Source organism: Gopherus evgoodei, chromosome 16 (genome assembly GCF_007399415.2).
Source record: "Gopherus evgoodei ecotype Sinaloan lineage chromosome 16, rGopEvg1_v1.p, whole genome shotgun sequence".
Lineage (NCBI taxonomy): Eukaryota > Metazoa > Chordata > Testudines > Testudinidae > Gopherus > Gopherus evgoodei.
Window position 1 is genome coordinate 14,259,639 of NC_044337.1, and position 13,979 is coordinate 14,273,617.

At 51.5% G+C, this 13,979-nt stretch overlaps 1 protein-coding gene across 4 annotated transcripts; it reads right to left on the reverse strand.

The window, feature by feature from the left end:
• Nucleotides 1–375: 375 nt before the first annotated feature.
• ASB6 (ankyrin repeat and SOCS box containing 6) lies at nucleotides 376–12,703 on the reverse strand. Of its 4 annotated transcripts, XM_030535467.1 has the most exons (8): nucleotides 11,583–11,757; nucleotides 10,710–10,814; nucleotides 9,564–9,750; nucleotides 7,883–8,064; nucleotides 5,852–5,958; nucleotides 5,265–5,373; nucleotides 4,249–4,335; nucleotides 376–3,102 (listed from the first exon to the last, which is right to left on the reverse strand). In XM_030535467.1, the coding sequence occupies exons 3-8, from the start codon at nucleotides 9,674–9,676 to the stop codon at nucleotides 2,429–2,431; spliced, it is 1,272 nt and encodes a 423-aa protein (XP_030391327.1). In that variant the 5' UTR covers nucleotides 9,677–9,750; nucleotides 10,710–10,814; nucleotides 11,583–11,757; the 3' UTR covers nucleotides 376–2,428. The 4 variants fall into 4 exon arrangements, with proteins under 4 accessions (XP_030391327.1, XP_030391329.1, XP_030391330.1 ...); XM_030535469.1 differs by lacking the exons at nucleotides 10,710–10,814; nucleotides 11,583–11,757 and adding an exon at nucleotides 12,650–12,703; XM_030535470.1 differs by lacking the exons at nucleotides 10,710–10,814; nucleotides 11,583–11,757 and adding an exon at nucleotides 11,782–12,602.
• Nucleotides 12,704–13,979: the final 1,276 nt, after the last annotated feature.

Below are 13,979 nucleotides of genomic sequence, written 5' to 3' on the forward strand. Positions count from 1 at the left end.
ATTCTGGTCGCAATCTAGTGTAAATCTGGCATCTCTCTACTGCTGCTAGCAATGTAAATCCTGGAAGCTGGCATCATTTTGGGTTATGCCAGTTTTATACTCGTTTCATCAAGCTCAAAATCGAGTCCTACACCTACTCCCACGGTCAAAGATGTGGGCGGGCAATCGCTGCCTCCTTTGTTCCCTCTCTCATTGAAAATAAGGAATGATTCCATGGGGCCTGGCCCTTCAGTGTTACCCACTTACTGACAGCTGGGCGACTAGCCTCCCCCCACGAAAGAGTGCTGCTGTTAAGTCTTCATCCCCCTAAGAGACAGGTAGGACCCAGCTGCTGAGCCCCTGGGGAACCCTCACCCCAAAGGAAACAAGCATCCATTTTCTGAGACAATAGGTCATGTTTAATGGCTTGAGCTCAGCAAGACACTGGCACAGTGTTTCATTTTACACTCATTTGTCAATATGATTGTCAGCTGCTCCTGTGAAGTGTTTGGGGTGGGGATGTAGGGGGGAGACATGGGTGGATGGATTTTGGCACGAGAGTGAATTTCATATTCTTGCCCTGCTGTGAGTGTTAACAAATGGGTGGAGGTGATGGCCCGGGGAGGAAGAGCCTCCTATCATACCCAGCTGCAATGTTAGCCCCAGATACACGATGGCTTTTCATGCCTAGCTGGTAATTGGAGGCGAATCACAGGGGATTTCCTCACTGGAGCCTTGCCTTTTCTCCCAGGGGTGAGACTGGCTTAGCAGCTGTTTGGCTTTGGCACTTAGGGCAGGTTTCCCTCCAGCATGTTAATTACCCTGAGTGGGCGGTGCTGTGACTTGGCCTTTTGTGTCTGCAGCCCCAGGCAAGATCACACCTAGAGTTTAGCAGGGCACTAACCGAGAAAAACGAGAGCCCCACCCTTTGCCACCAGGCCTTGAGTGCTGCAAGAAGTGTGCTGCAAAGTGCACAGCCTCCAGGAGGAGGCACCTCCAGCCCAAGACATGGCCTCAGGGGCAGGGTCAATGGAGCCTAGGCTGGAAACAAGGTTAGTGGCTCCTCTGCTCAAGTAGACTTGTCCACCACCCCCAAGGCACTGAGTGGTGCAGGCAGCAGCGTGGAGAAACCCCAACACAAGAGGAGCTGGGAATAACTTGCTACTAGACTAAGCTAAAAGGACAGCCTGGCCTGGGAATCCACAACCAGGCCCCATGTTAGCACTGTTCCTACTATCTCCTCCTATAGCCCCAGAGCACTTCATTTCACAAGCCAATCATTTCCTCTTGCCGCAAAAGGTGCCGCCCTCCACTTGCAATATCAGCAGATTGCAAAGCCCTGGGCTACAGCTTCAGGTGCTGCGCCCAGCCCTGCCACTTCCCTCTCATTTGTAAATGTTTCTCTGAGCCCACAGCCCACCCGGCTCACAGGGGCACCAGCCTTCACCCCAAGTGCTTGGCAGATGCCTGGGGAAAAAAGAGAGAGAGCAAGAACGCTACCCTCTCTCTGCTCTTCGTTTAGTCCTAGCAGGTGGTACAAGTGGACAAGCTGTTGTGTGACTGCTGACGTTGACCAGGGCTCTTGGAAATCCTGGGTGAATTTAGTTGCTCCTCTGGCACGTGGCCCATGCTGCAAAGGGCCACGTCTCCTGCTTTCCAAGTGTTGGGAGAGCCAAGGCTGCTCGAAGCTCTGCGCAGAGGGGGCTGGCGAAAGGCCATCACTCCCTCGGCCAGCACCACCTGCGCTTGGGCCTGGCCTGAGGGGAAGCCTCCTGCTAGCTTCCCGAGGAGACGGGTAGGGGAGGCACTCGCTGAACATTTTCTCTTAGCAGCCCAAGGCATCTTCCCGCCACAGGCTGCACTCCCCAGCGGCGGCAGAGTTAGAAGCAGCCATTTGTCTAAGACACCGCTTCAGCCATTCCCGCTTTCAGTGCGCGGCCGGAGACTGGCGGGCGCATGAGGGAGAGGGGGAATGGTTGTTCCTCGGCCTAATTCAAACAACATGGCACATGCATTTGGACAACCTAGGGGGAGCATCACCTGAGTCTACTCTGGTTTCTGCTCCTCAGACCGGGCTCATGATCCCAACTCCAGGCAGGCGTTTCCTGTACGTCCGTGCAAAGCAGCCTTCCTACCAACACTCATTGCTCGTAAAGGCACAAAGTCCAGATCACCAGCCCAATCCACTTATCCCTTTACCCTCCCACCCCGAATCACACTTCAGTGGGATACAGGTAACGTGCTGTTGAGGGTGTCCCTTCCCAGAGAAGCCAGGCCCATGTGGCGCCTAAATGCACAGGCCCCGCAGCAGTATTTGTGGACAGCATGATCAAACAAAACACTGACTGGACCCTAGGGAACCTCCTGCTCTTCTGGGTGGGGAAACCAAGTCACCAGAGTGTTTGGGGAGGGATGGGAGTGAGGATTCCAGGTCTGCGCCCTGCCTGGCTCAGATGTCCTCGCCAGTGTTGCCGTGGTCTATGAGGAGGTACCACTTTAGCCTGTCGGGAAGAGGAAGTGCCTTGATCTTCACATCCACTGGCCACGGTCTGAGGCGCTGCCGGATGTATACCCTGCAGAGATGTTTCAGGGCCTGTGGTGAATGCTGCAGCTGCTTCAGGGAGTAGAAAAGGGCCTTGATCTTCTCCCCCTGGAACCTGCAGCTGGTGGAGCTGATGTCAAAGTTGCTGGGCAGTTTGGGGATCTGCGAGCTGGCCACCATGAGTTCTAGGACAGTTTCTGCTTTCTGCAGGAGGTCAGCAGAGAAACTGTCGTCTTCCGAGCTGCTGAGGTGGGAGCACAGCCTCTCAAAGACGATGTGAAAGCCTGACCAGCATGAGGGGCCGTGGAAGGAGCAGTTGTAGGAGGCCCCCGACTCCAGCAGGAAGCGCAGGAGCGGGAAGTGGAGCTTGAAGCTTTTGAGGCAGATGTACGTGAGGGACTCATGGGCTGGGCACTCGCTGGGGTCAGCACCATGGGCCATCAGCAGCTGGGTGACCCGGAAGCAGAAGCGGTTGATCATTCGTGCCTCCTCTTTATCCCCGCCCACTGTCTCACCAAGCAGGAAGATGATGCAGGTGAAGACGGTGTCACCATCTTTCGTGGTGGCCTTCACGTCTGCTCCTGAAGCCAGAGACAAAAGGGGGACCCATGGTCAGAGGCCGCAATGGACGCAGACTCCCTAGAATGGGGAACTGACCCCGAAGAGCAGGTGTTGGTATGTGTCACAGCACATGGTACCGCTCCTCTGAACTGCAGCCCCAAGCCACTGATCATTGTCACTCATCTCCAGCCCTCCTCTGCCTGCCATTTAGGGAGTTGATGGAGCGCACCGTAGCAACTGAGACTGTTTCACCTGGAGGGACAGCATCTCTCTGCACCAACCTGTGTGACCAGTTAAAACAATCTCCACCGAGGGTTCACAGTGTGACCAATACAAGGATTTCATGCAGACAGTGACAAGTAGGCTTAAGAAGAGTGCAGCTGTCGAGTGTAAGGTCAGATGGCACCACGAGATCATCTGGTCTGACCTGTATATCACAGGTCCCAGCACCTGCATGCTAAACCCAATCACTGACATTAGACCAATATTATGTCGCAGGCAGAGGATGGGGGGACTGATGTGCACCAATGCCAGGCCCCTGTAGAATAACTGATTAAGCAAGATATACCCAGCTGATTTTGGCAAGCAACCCATACCCCATGCTGCAGAGGAAGGCAAAAAAAACCCCATAGGCATTGCCAGCCTGATCTGGGGGAAAATCCCCTCCTGGCTGATCCCACATGGCGATCAGTTAAGACCTAGAGCATAGGAGCAAGAACCAGTCAGCCAAGCACCTCAGAGAGAGAATGCCTGGTGCCACCTGAAAGCCCTGGCCCTCCTCATCGAATGTCCTATCTCCAGCTGTGATCATCCCTCATGCTTCAGAGGGAGGAGACCAACCAAACTCCAGAATAGGGTGGGAAGGGCAATCTCTTCTTGACCCCTGCAGGTTGAAGCCCTGAAGCATGAGCTTTTAGGACTATCAGACACGAACCAGAAGGGTGAAGCTGTGAGTTATTGCACTTGGGGGCAGGTGAATCAGGAGAGACAAAGCTCCTGTTTGGACTATTCCAGGGAGGAAAGGCCAGTGCCAAATGTTTGCATTGTGGTAGCACCTAGGAACCATGGTGCTAGGTGCTGTACAAGCACAGAACAGACGGGCCCTGCCCAAAAGCGTGCTCGGTCTTTACAGGGCAATGAGCCAACAGCTGCTGGGCTGCCCTCACCTCCTTCCAACAGGAGCCGGATGTTTTCGGTGTTGTGGATCTGAACTCCATCGCTGCTGGCCAGGGCATGCAGCAGAGCTGTCTTTCCTGCGGAGAAGAGCGTAAAACGGGGAGGGGGAGCATTACATCAGAGTGACTTCTAGGAGGAGTCCCTGTTGGGGCTGCCTCTGTCCACGAACCATGACAGTATGGAGGGGAACCCCATTAGGGAGCTAGTCAAACTCCACAAGGATGCAGCAGCGGGAGCACACACAGCCTTGGGGATAGGGTTGCCAACTGTGTAATCACACAAACCTAAACATCCTTGCCCTGCCCCTTCCCTGCTCACTCCGTCCCCCCTCCCTCCATTGCTCACTCTCCCCTACCCTCCGCTTCTGGGAGACTCCGGGCGAAACTGGGAAGGTTGGCAACCCAACCTGGGGCTAGTGCATGTTGGCGCAATACTGCTTTAGAGTCAGCAGAGGGAGCATCAGACATCGTGACACTTCCATTAGCCCCTGAGCACAGCGGGGCAACTGCAGGCATGTTACAGCGTGAGTGGCACTAGCACAGATGGGGGTGGGCAGGAATGAAGCGTGCTAGCCAGAAGGCGCCAGAGACTGGCAATACCAGGTAGTCTGAGCACTGCCACACTGCAGTGCTAGGGCATGGCTGAGACCCACCATGTTTGAATGTGCTTAAATCCCTGCCTGTTTTGTCTGTCCTAGAGATGCCAATGCCCCTGAACGCCAGTAGGCTTTGAAGATCTTAACCTGGATCTGAATTTCCACAGGTGATTCTGACTTCTAAAACGGGCTGAGCACTGGGCGATTCAGAAATCCAGAACCAAATTTAACAGCCTAGGCAAAAGAACCCAAGTGTCCTGCCTCCCTGTCCCCTGCTCTAACTAGATCACACTGTCTGCCCATTCTGTTTGCTACACATACCAACGGTTGCTTCTGGGTGGGAATCAAGTGCAACAGGAGTTGGGGGGTGGGGGCATTAACGCTTTGTGTGTGATGGAAAGGGGCACAGACCATTTTTGTCAGCTCCGTTGACGTCAGCACCGAGTTCCAGGAGACGCTGCAAACATGGCAGCCGTTCGGGCTCCTCACTGGCGAGGTCCAGGGGGCTGCTCTCGTGAATCTGTGGGGAGGAAGACGACAAGGACGAGAAAAAGCCAATGATCTTCCGCTTTAGTACTTTGCTGTGGCGGCTGATCACATGGAACGATCACTGCCGTATGAAAAGGTTCCACAGTCAGATAAGCGGTTGAAAAGCAGGGCTAGTACGGCCAGAAGGGAGTAGCAGGGGTTCCCCCCATTAGTGCTAGCGCTATGGGGCAGGGCATGCAAAGGACTGACTGCAGCCAGGCCTCATTACTGAAGTGCAGCCTGTGCAAACTACAAGTCCCAGCATGCAATGCTCCACCTGGACCCCAGCCCCTCAAGACGTTAAGATAAAGGGAGATAAGCTAAGCAGGCATCACTCTGGATCCCTCTCTGCGTGTGCTCTCTGCAAAGGAATTCACAGGCCCAGGTCTCCCAGGAGGCATTATCAGTACCATAAACCTAGGAGAGGTCAGATCCTTTTACCCTGCGTCTAAGGTGGGTGCTTTCCATACCCGATCTCTCCGGTTAATGTCCGCCCCGCGGCGCACTAGCAGCTCCACCATGTCCGGCTGGTTTCGGAGAACAGCGATGTGCAGAGCAGTGTAATAGGTGACGGGATCTAGGGCCAGACCAAACAAAAAGTCAGGGAGTTTCAGGACTAAAGACACTCTCCAAAAAATCAGAAACAGTCCACGCTAAGGCAGAATAACCCAAAGCAGCTGGGTTCAAGAGAATCCAGCTCCCAAATGGGGCTGAGAGCGTGGGAAGGGGCTTGGATCCTGCTGGGCTTGGAGGAATTACAAGGAGGGCTGGGCTGAAGCTAAGCAATTGGCTGCCCAGGCTCTGCTGTTGTGCGGGCCTCCTCTCTAGGACAATGAACAAGCTGGCCCTAAGCCTCCAGCAGCTGGATCAGAAGAGCCAACTCCATCCCAGCCCCTTTCTGGCAGGCTGCAGCCCTGCTTTTGCGGCAGTGGGACAGCCTGCGTCCCTTACAAGCTCTGCGACCCACAGGCAGGCCCCAACCACCTCCCTGGCAGCAAGGCTGGGAGGGGGGAGGGATGAATGGATGGACAAGAGACTCACTGCATGTCGCTGCTACCCTGGTGCGGCTGGGCCTGCAAGGGAAGCAATTCATGGTCCAATTCCCCCATCCCCACCCCCTTCCCAACAGCTGGGTGCTCCCCAGATCACAGGGCCAGCTGTTTAAACCTGGCCACCCCGCGGGAGCACAGCCAGCATTCTGGGTGTGATGTCACAAAAGCCCAGCCACTGCTGGAAGGGAGGGTTTCTCTGGCCACGGGCTGAACAGAAGAGTCAGTGTTGGTTTCTGCAGCTTTTTAAACCCTTCACCCTGCTAAATAGGCCATGTGCTAACGCACAGGGCTAATGCAAGGAGCGTTGCTGAGCGAGGCTGGACATACAGCCCTGGAGCCTGGTGTTCACTAGCCATCCACAGCCCACGCTTAGGACAAGCTAGTCAGCACAGACCAGCCAGCATGCCTCAATCCTGAGCTGAAGGGGTGGTTTAATCCTGGGGACTCGCATCCTTGTGCTCGCTGCTGGGACTGGCAACGCAGGTGCCTGATGTGGCCACTGAACTGGCTGGAACCCCCACTGTGCTCATCTCACACAAGCAGCCACCAGTCGGTAACAGCTTGTTGGCAGTGTTGGTGGATTTGAACTGGCAACCTAAAGGTGAGGGGGCCAGAGAGCCCATTACTCACCCCTGAGCCATGCAGTCCCCCCTGCAGCATCCTCTGTGCTACAGAGACTGCCAGACAAACCACGGCACTAGCCCATCGCCTGCCTGCCCCACGAGCTGGTAAAATCAAAGTGGTGTCATCAGATTCTGGCCTAACATTTTCCTCTGTTTTCCTGGAACCACGCTGGTGCTTGCGCCCTGGGAAGCCAGCACGTTCCTACCTATGATTTAAACCTAAAGGCACTGACTGACTTCCTGCGATGCCCGGACCATTAGCACAACACATGTCGAAGTTGGCTCAGAAGAAAGCATCAAGGACCGCTGGGAGAGACCAGGCCCAGTGCCAGCAATAGCATTTTCATTAACATTGATTAAAAAAAAAAAGGCAACGCGGCATCCTCTCCCTGGCTTAAGTGTTCGGGGGCGGGGGGGAATCAATCCATTGTGAGGGAAAGGGGCATGGAAGGTCTTAGGAGACAGATAACAAAGGACCAATTTTATTACCCACTGATGGGGGCTTGGAGGGGAAAGTGGACTATCCTATGATCCCACTCAGCTCACTGATCTTCCCTCTGATGGAAGAGGATTGGGCGTTGGCTTCTTCCAAAACTCATAACACATCTAACACTGCTCCACGCCTCAGACAGGTTAACTCGGGAAGGACCAGCCCAATGAGCAAGGGGCAGGGCTTGGGACCTTGATTCAGATCCAGGACGCTGCGTCGTGGCTCCAATCCGCTGGCCAGCCCACAAACAACCCTTCCCCCTCTCTGCCGCCCGTGAAGCCTGTTTGCGTCAGGAACAGGGATGTGCTTAGAACGCATCATCTCCCCCAGATTTACCTTCAAAGACAAGATTGGCCCCGTTCTGCAGGAGGATTTCAGCTGCAGGCACCAGCCCGAGTTCCGTTACCTTCAGCAAGGAGTAGCTCACGCCTTCTTGGTAGAATGGGGACTGGGTCTCTCTCTCCAACAGCTTGTTGAGGACCAAGAATTTGCCACTGTCTTCAGCTAGGCAGCTGGGGCTTGAGACACAAGAAAGTGGCCCATTGTTAGAGCTCCACGCATTTCTCCTGGGATGTGCATTGGCAAAGGGCAGGAGGGAGGCCTAACACTGACACTGCTATTACCTGCAGGAAGGGCCTGATCCACAGTGACTGAAACCAACGAAAAGACGCCCACCAGCATTTGGATCAGGCCCTGAGACAGCACCGTTCCTCAGAGGATCTCAAAGTACTTTCCTACCATAGCAAAGTCTCAACTCCACTTTGCAGAGGAGGAAAAAAAAAATCATCAAGGCACAGACAGCACGAGGGACTTGCTTGTAACCACATGGCACATCTGAGGGCGTGCTAAGAACAGGGCCCCACTCACCAACCTCTCAGAGCTGCGCTGCAACCACTAGATGACTCTCCCTTCTCACTAGCCTTGCAAGGACCACAGCTGCGATCGAGGTGCCCAAGATATTTTGACTTCTAATGGGATTTGGGCACCTGACTCTGTTGGTATCAGAGGGATTGCCGTGTTAGTCTGGATCTGTAAAAGCAGCAAAAATCCTGTGGCACCTTATAGATTAACAGACATTTTGGAGCATGAGCTTTCGTGGGTGACGTTCATCTGACGAAGTGGGCATTCATCCACGAAAGCTCATGCTCCAAAACATCTGTTAGTCTATAAGGTGCCACAGGATTCTTTGCGACTCTGTTGGGCTCCTTCACAAAGCCCAGGCCAATAACGGTCTCTGCAGGTGTCCTGCCCTCCTATCGCTCCAGTCTTGTGTTGCGGGAGCCAGCCGCCCCCTCGGTGCACTGCGCCTTCTTTCGCTGCTGTTCTCGGTTAGGGTCTGACCACCGGGGGAGGTTTTACTTGCTCAGAATTAAGGGTCAGCTGCCTGACTTAGTTCCTATTGCATGAGTTCGCTCCAGGTCAACAGACTAACAGGGAAGGTCTCTCTATAGGGTTAAATCACCCCCCTCTGCAGGTTTTGGGGAACACCGTAATCTGCCTTTTAACCCCTGTGTAAACAATTGGCCCTCCTCTATTAAAGGGCTCCCCAAATCTTCTTGGCATCCACATCCATCCAACATCAGCATCCAGCTTTCCTACAGCGAAAGTCTCTGATGGTCCAGTCAGTGATTCAGGGCCTTAGGACACCTGGGTTCTTGTCCCAGCTCTGCCACTGGACCTGCCAGGTGACCTTGGGCAAGTCATTTCATCTCTCTGCTGCCTCCTCCACTTTCTATATGTCTTGTCTATTTCAATTGTAAACTCATTGGGGCAGGGACCGCCTCTTACAACATGCCTATACCGCAGTGGGGCCCTGATTTCAGGTATGACCTCTACATGCTACTGTAATACAAACAACAATTTAGAGTGCTAATTAGATACAACACTGCTATTCAGAGGAACTTCTGTGGAGATAAGCTTAGAGTAACCCACAATCGCTTATTTAATCCTTCATTCAGTTACTTAAGAAAAAAACAAACAAAACGCTGTCACAGAGTACAGGCTTGAAATTTGTTACCTCTCTAGAATTTCCTGCTTTTCAGGATCCTGTATCCCCAAACATCCCAAGATCTCATCTACCAAAGGCTGATACTCAAAAATGATCCTGCGGAAGCCATGCAAGAAAGGCATTGTGCTCTTCTATTCAAAGATCATCCGGAATATCCGGTTGTCTCAAGCCCAAGAGATGGATTCTTCTTTTCTCCCTGAAATCAGAGAGATGTTCAAACACGGATCAGTTACAGGTTTCTGGAAGGAGAGCATCAGATACAGAGCTGGGCAAAAAATGACAATTCGGTGACACCAAAACATTTAGCGAATTTGTGTTGGTTTCATCCGATTGTTTTGGATTGGAAAAAAACATTAAACAATTGTGGAAAAAAATCAAAATATTTTTGTTTCAGTATTTTCAAAATGTTTCAATTTTTCAGTTTGAAACAACTTTTTGTTTCACAGTATCTTTTAATTTTATTCAAAACAACCAAAAGTGTTTTAAAATGATCAAAACAATGTTTGTTTTGTCAAAACAAAATGATTTGTTTGACCTGAAATAAAATTTATTTTACTTTTCAATATGCTGAAAAAAAGTTTTCAGTTTGACCCAAAACATTTTTTTTAAACTGCCAGTGAACTGAAAAATCTTTTATTCACACAAAACTAGCGAGGTCTCACTAAAGGCAGCCTAGGATAAATAAGGAGAGTTGAGGGTTAATCATGACCAGGTAACATGTTTTTAAACACAAGTTGTCCTGTCTACACTAGAACCAAAGCCCTGTTTAAAATTCGTATTAGTTAAAACACATTGATTAATATGTTTTAAAACCCAACAGTATTTCCTAGTTTAGCTGTGGCCTAATTTTAATCAATAGAATAGTTAGAAACAATGATCAGGGAGTCTTGGTTCTGTTTTTTTAAGAAGTGTTCTCAACACTGGCTATAAACAGAAACATTCCCTAGGTGTTTTAAAAACCATTAACTACGCTGAACTTAAAAGATCATAATGTTGCAAACAAAACACTTTTTGCTGTGTTACTAGTAACACATTAGGTGCTCTGATTTCGTAGTGCTGAGCATGATCTAAGAACCTAACCAGAGTAAGATTTTTTAAAATGAAAGGATTGTAAGGATCAGATTTAAGTCATCACTATTTAGTTCCTTTGTTTACTTTTTGCATTTCTCCCAGTGTAGACAATGGGAATCAATAAAGTCACCTCTACTGTTGTTCAGTCAATTTCACTTTCAGGTTCTGTGTGGAGCACAACTGGAATCTCTGCAGAGAAATATCTTTGTTTAGAAGCAACTGTTTTCACTGGATTTTTTCCCTTTTAATTTGTACACACCATGTTGGTCTTAGGTTTTTAGAAAAGCTGGAGGGCTTCCCCCATTCCTTACACATTTTAAAAATTTGGCCCCTGTCTAGGTCATGCCCCTTTAAATTCAAACAATTTTTTAAAATTAAAAAACATTCCCTGCATTGTTTCCTGGGTTAATTCAGAAGAATCAAAACATTAAAGCCACTGGTCTATTTTCATTGTCCAAATACCAAATGTAAAAATAACCAAAACCAGAGATAGAAGTAAATTAGATTTTTTTTCAGTTTCAATCATTTTAAGTATCATTAGTAACCAGAGGCAGGAACTCTTGCTCTGTTTCTCCAAAATAGAATTTTAGCCTGACTGCGTGTTCCTTTCAACATAGATTTAATTTCTGACTCTTCTACTGCTATGGCCCTGACCCTACTAAGACCTAGGCATATGCTTAATTTTAAGCACTGCAAGTAATTCCATTGACTATTCACAGTGCATACAGTTGAGCACAGGCATAAAGCTTCAGAGGATTGGGGTGTAATACTGTAAGTTCTTTAGGGTAGGAACTGTCTTTTGTGTGTGTGGCTGTGCAAGGCCTGGCCCCCTGGGGCCCTGATCCTGACTGGAGCTGCTGGTTGCTACCACAATAAATGAATACCACCACCTGCGGAATAACAAGAATATCAAGATACCACAAGGTTACCACAGCAGTCACAAGGTGCTTAATTCACCTGATGCAAATGAGGAATTTGTAAGAGTGGAATCAAGCAGGTAACACCTCCCTCCACTTGAAACAGGACCATGCACAGCACAAGAGCACCCAGCTGGATGGGAAATTTCACAAATGTACTATAAACAAGCAATGTTGTTTACATGCATGCACACACACATATGTATGCTTCCCAAGCAGCTCGACCCGATCATACACACCAGGAGTCCTCACACAGTGGGTCCCAGGGTACAGGCCAGGTGACTCAATGACCACTTGGCATCTGTAGGGGCATGCGCTTCCTTGCAGAAGCAGGGTGGCTCTCTGGGGGATCTCTCACTGAAAGCAGCATCTTGCCTTCATTTAGTGCTTATGGCCACCAACAGCATCTGCTACAGTGCAGCTACCAGGCATTGCAATAGGGGATGTGACCATCAAGCCACAAAGCTAGTCAAGACAAGTACCAGACCCTGCAGTCAGCAACAGCACGCACGTCTGCCATTGCACACTGCTGCACTCACACTTTATTTGCACAACCTGCACACACGCATCTGCCACTGCAGTGCTGCACACACGTGTAGGCCATTGCACACTGCTGCATCCAAACATGTTATTTGCACACATGCACCCACCCCTGCAGTGCTGCACCCACGCACCCGCCATTGCATGCTGCTGCACCCACACACACTATCTGCACACTTGCACACACACACCCCTGACATTGCAGTGCTGTGCACACACGCCTGCCTACCATTGCACACTGTGGCATACACGTGTGTGCCACTGCACACTGCTGCACCCACACGTCATTTGCACACTCGAACGCACACACCCCTGTCGTTGCACAGTGCTCTGCACACACCCCTGCCTGCCATTGCACACTGCTGCACGCACATGTATGCCCTTGCACACGCTGCACCAGAGGGAGCCACGATTCCTGCCTGAGCCCACAGCAGCGCCTGAGAACCGCCCACCCGGGGGGGGCGGCCGGGCTCAGCTCCCTTCCCCAGCACCCAGTCCCCACTGCCCCCCTAGGACCCGGGGCCAGTCCGGCTCCCCCAGCCCGGCCCGGGGCGCGCGCGCTCCTACCTGCACGGGGCCCCTCGCGCGGGCAGCGCAGCGCACAGGAAACGGAAACCGCCGCCGCACGGGCTGCAGCTCAGGGTCCCTCTAGCGGCCGAAGGGGGATGCTGCAGGGGGGCTGGCTCGGCAGAGGGCAGCAGCCTACAGGGGAAGGGGAGCCAGCCACGACATGCACGTTGCAGCCTGGGCTGGCCGCAGAGCATGTGCTTTGCAGGGGCTCCTTCGCCACCTTGGCTCCCCCCCCCCCCCCCCAGCTACTGTAGCTCGGGGGCTGGGCATGTCACACACCCCAGCTCCAAAGTCTCAAGGCCATCAGCGCTGGACCAGGGCCAGGCTAGATGCCCACCCTCAAAGTTGGTCGGGGTTCACGTGCAAGATTTGCAAATGTAGCAACAACCCTTTGGGCCAAAATTCACACACACACCCCAAGCGTGGCACACAGTGCGAGCGTGCACCTTGTTTGTGCACTGATAACCCAAACACGCCCATCTGCTGTTAACCAGAGTTTAAAGTACCTAACAGGGCCAGCTTGGCTTGCAAAGGGCTAATGCGTAAAAAAAGAAATGATGTCAGTACGTGAGCTGTGCTTCAGGGCCAGGCACTGCAGTTTAAAAGTACATATTTTTACCTTTTGGGATCACAGCTCCAGACAGGTGCTCTGTCGCATTAACAGAGCCAGCCTGAAGTGATTACTCAGCTTTTGGGCTAAGTGATGGACCTTATCTGGAGCTGGTTGGCCCATTACTATGGCATGGCGATAGAGGCTGCGCTGTGTCTATAGCTCAGTAACAAACGGCACACAAAGTCTCATATGCTATGATACAAATGTTTGATTATTTTTGTGCCATCTATGGTTTGATCCCATCAATAGAACATTGTGCGGTGCTCTATCTTAGCAATACTCTTTGTCCTGCATAGTTCATGTCCTGGTTTCCTTGAAATGCAGGGCCACATGGCGTGACTGATATTTTTGACGTATCTAAGGAAGTCCTTGCCAATGGAAAAAAAACCCCTGAAATGGTGCCTGGTATTGTGTTCAGTGCTGGCCTTTGAAAAAAAGCCCATCCAAAGTGTCCTATATCATATTGCTCGTCTAGACTTCTGAAAGCTTCCCTGGGGCCTGCACCTTGACATGGTAGGAAGGTGCATGTGGCCCAGTGACCCCCCCCCATAAGCTGTAATTTATGGGACTTAACAACATAGAGGACATGCCAGCAGCAACCCAAGCGAGACAGGGAGGGTAACACCTTTTCGTGCCCTAAGCACCGTCTGATGGTGCAGGAAGGTTTCGGATTCAGAGGCCTCTGAAAAACACAGGGGTTTGATTGTATACCTG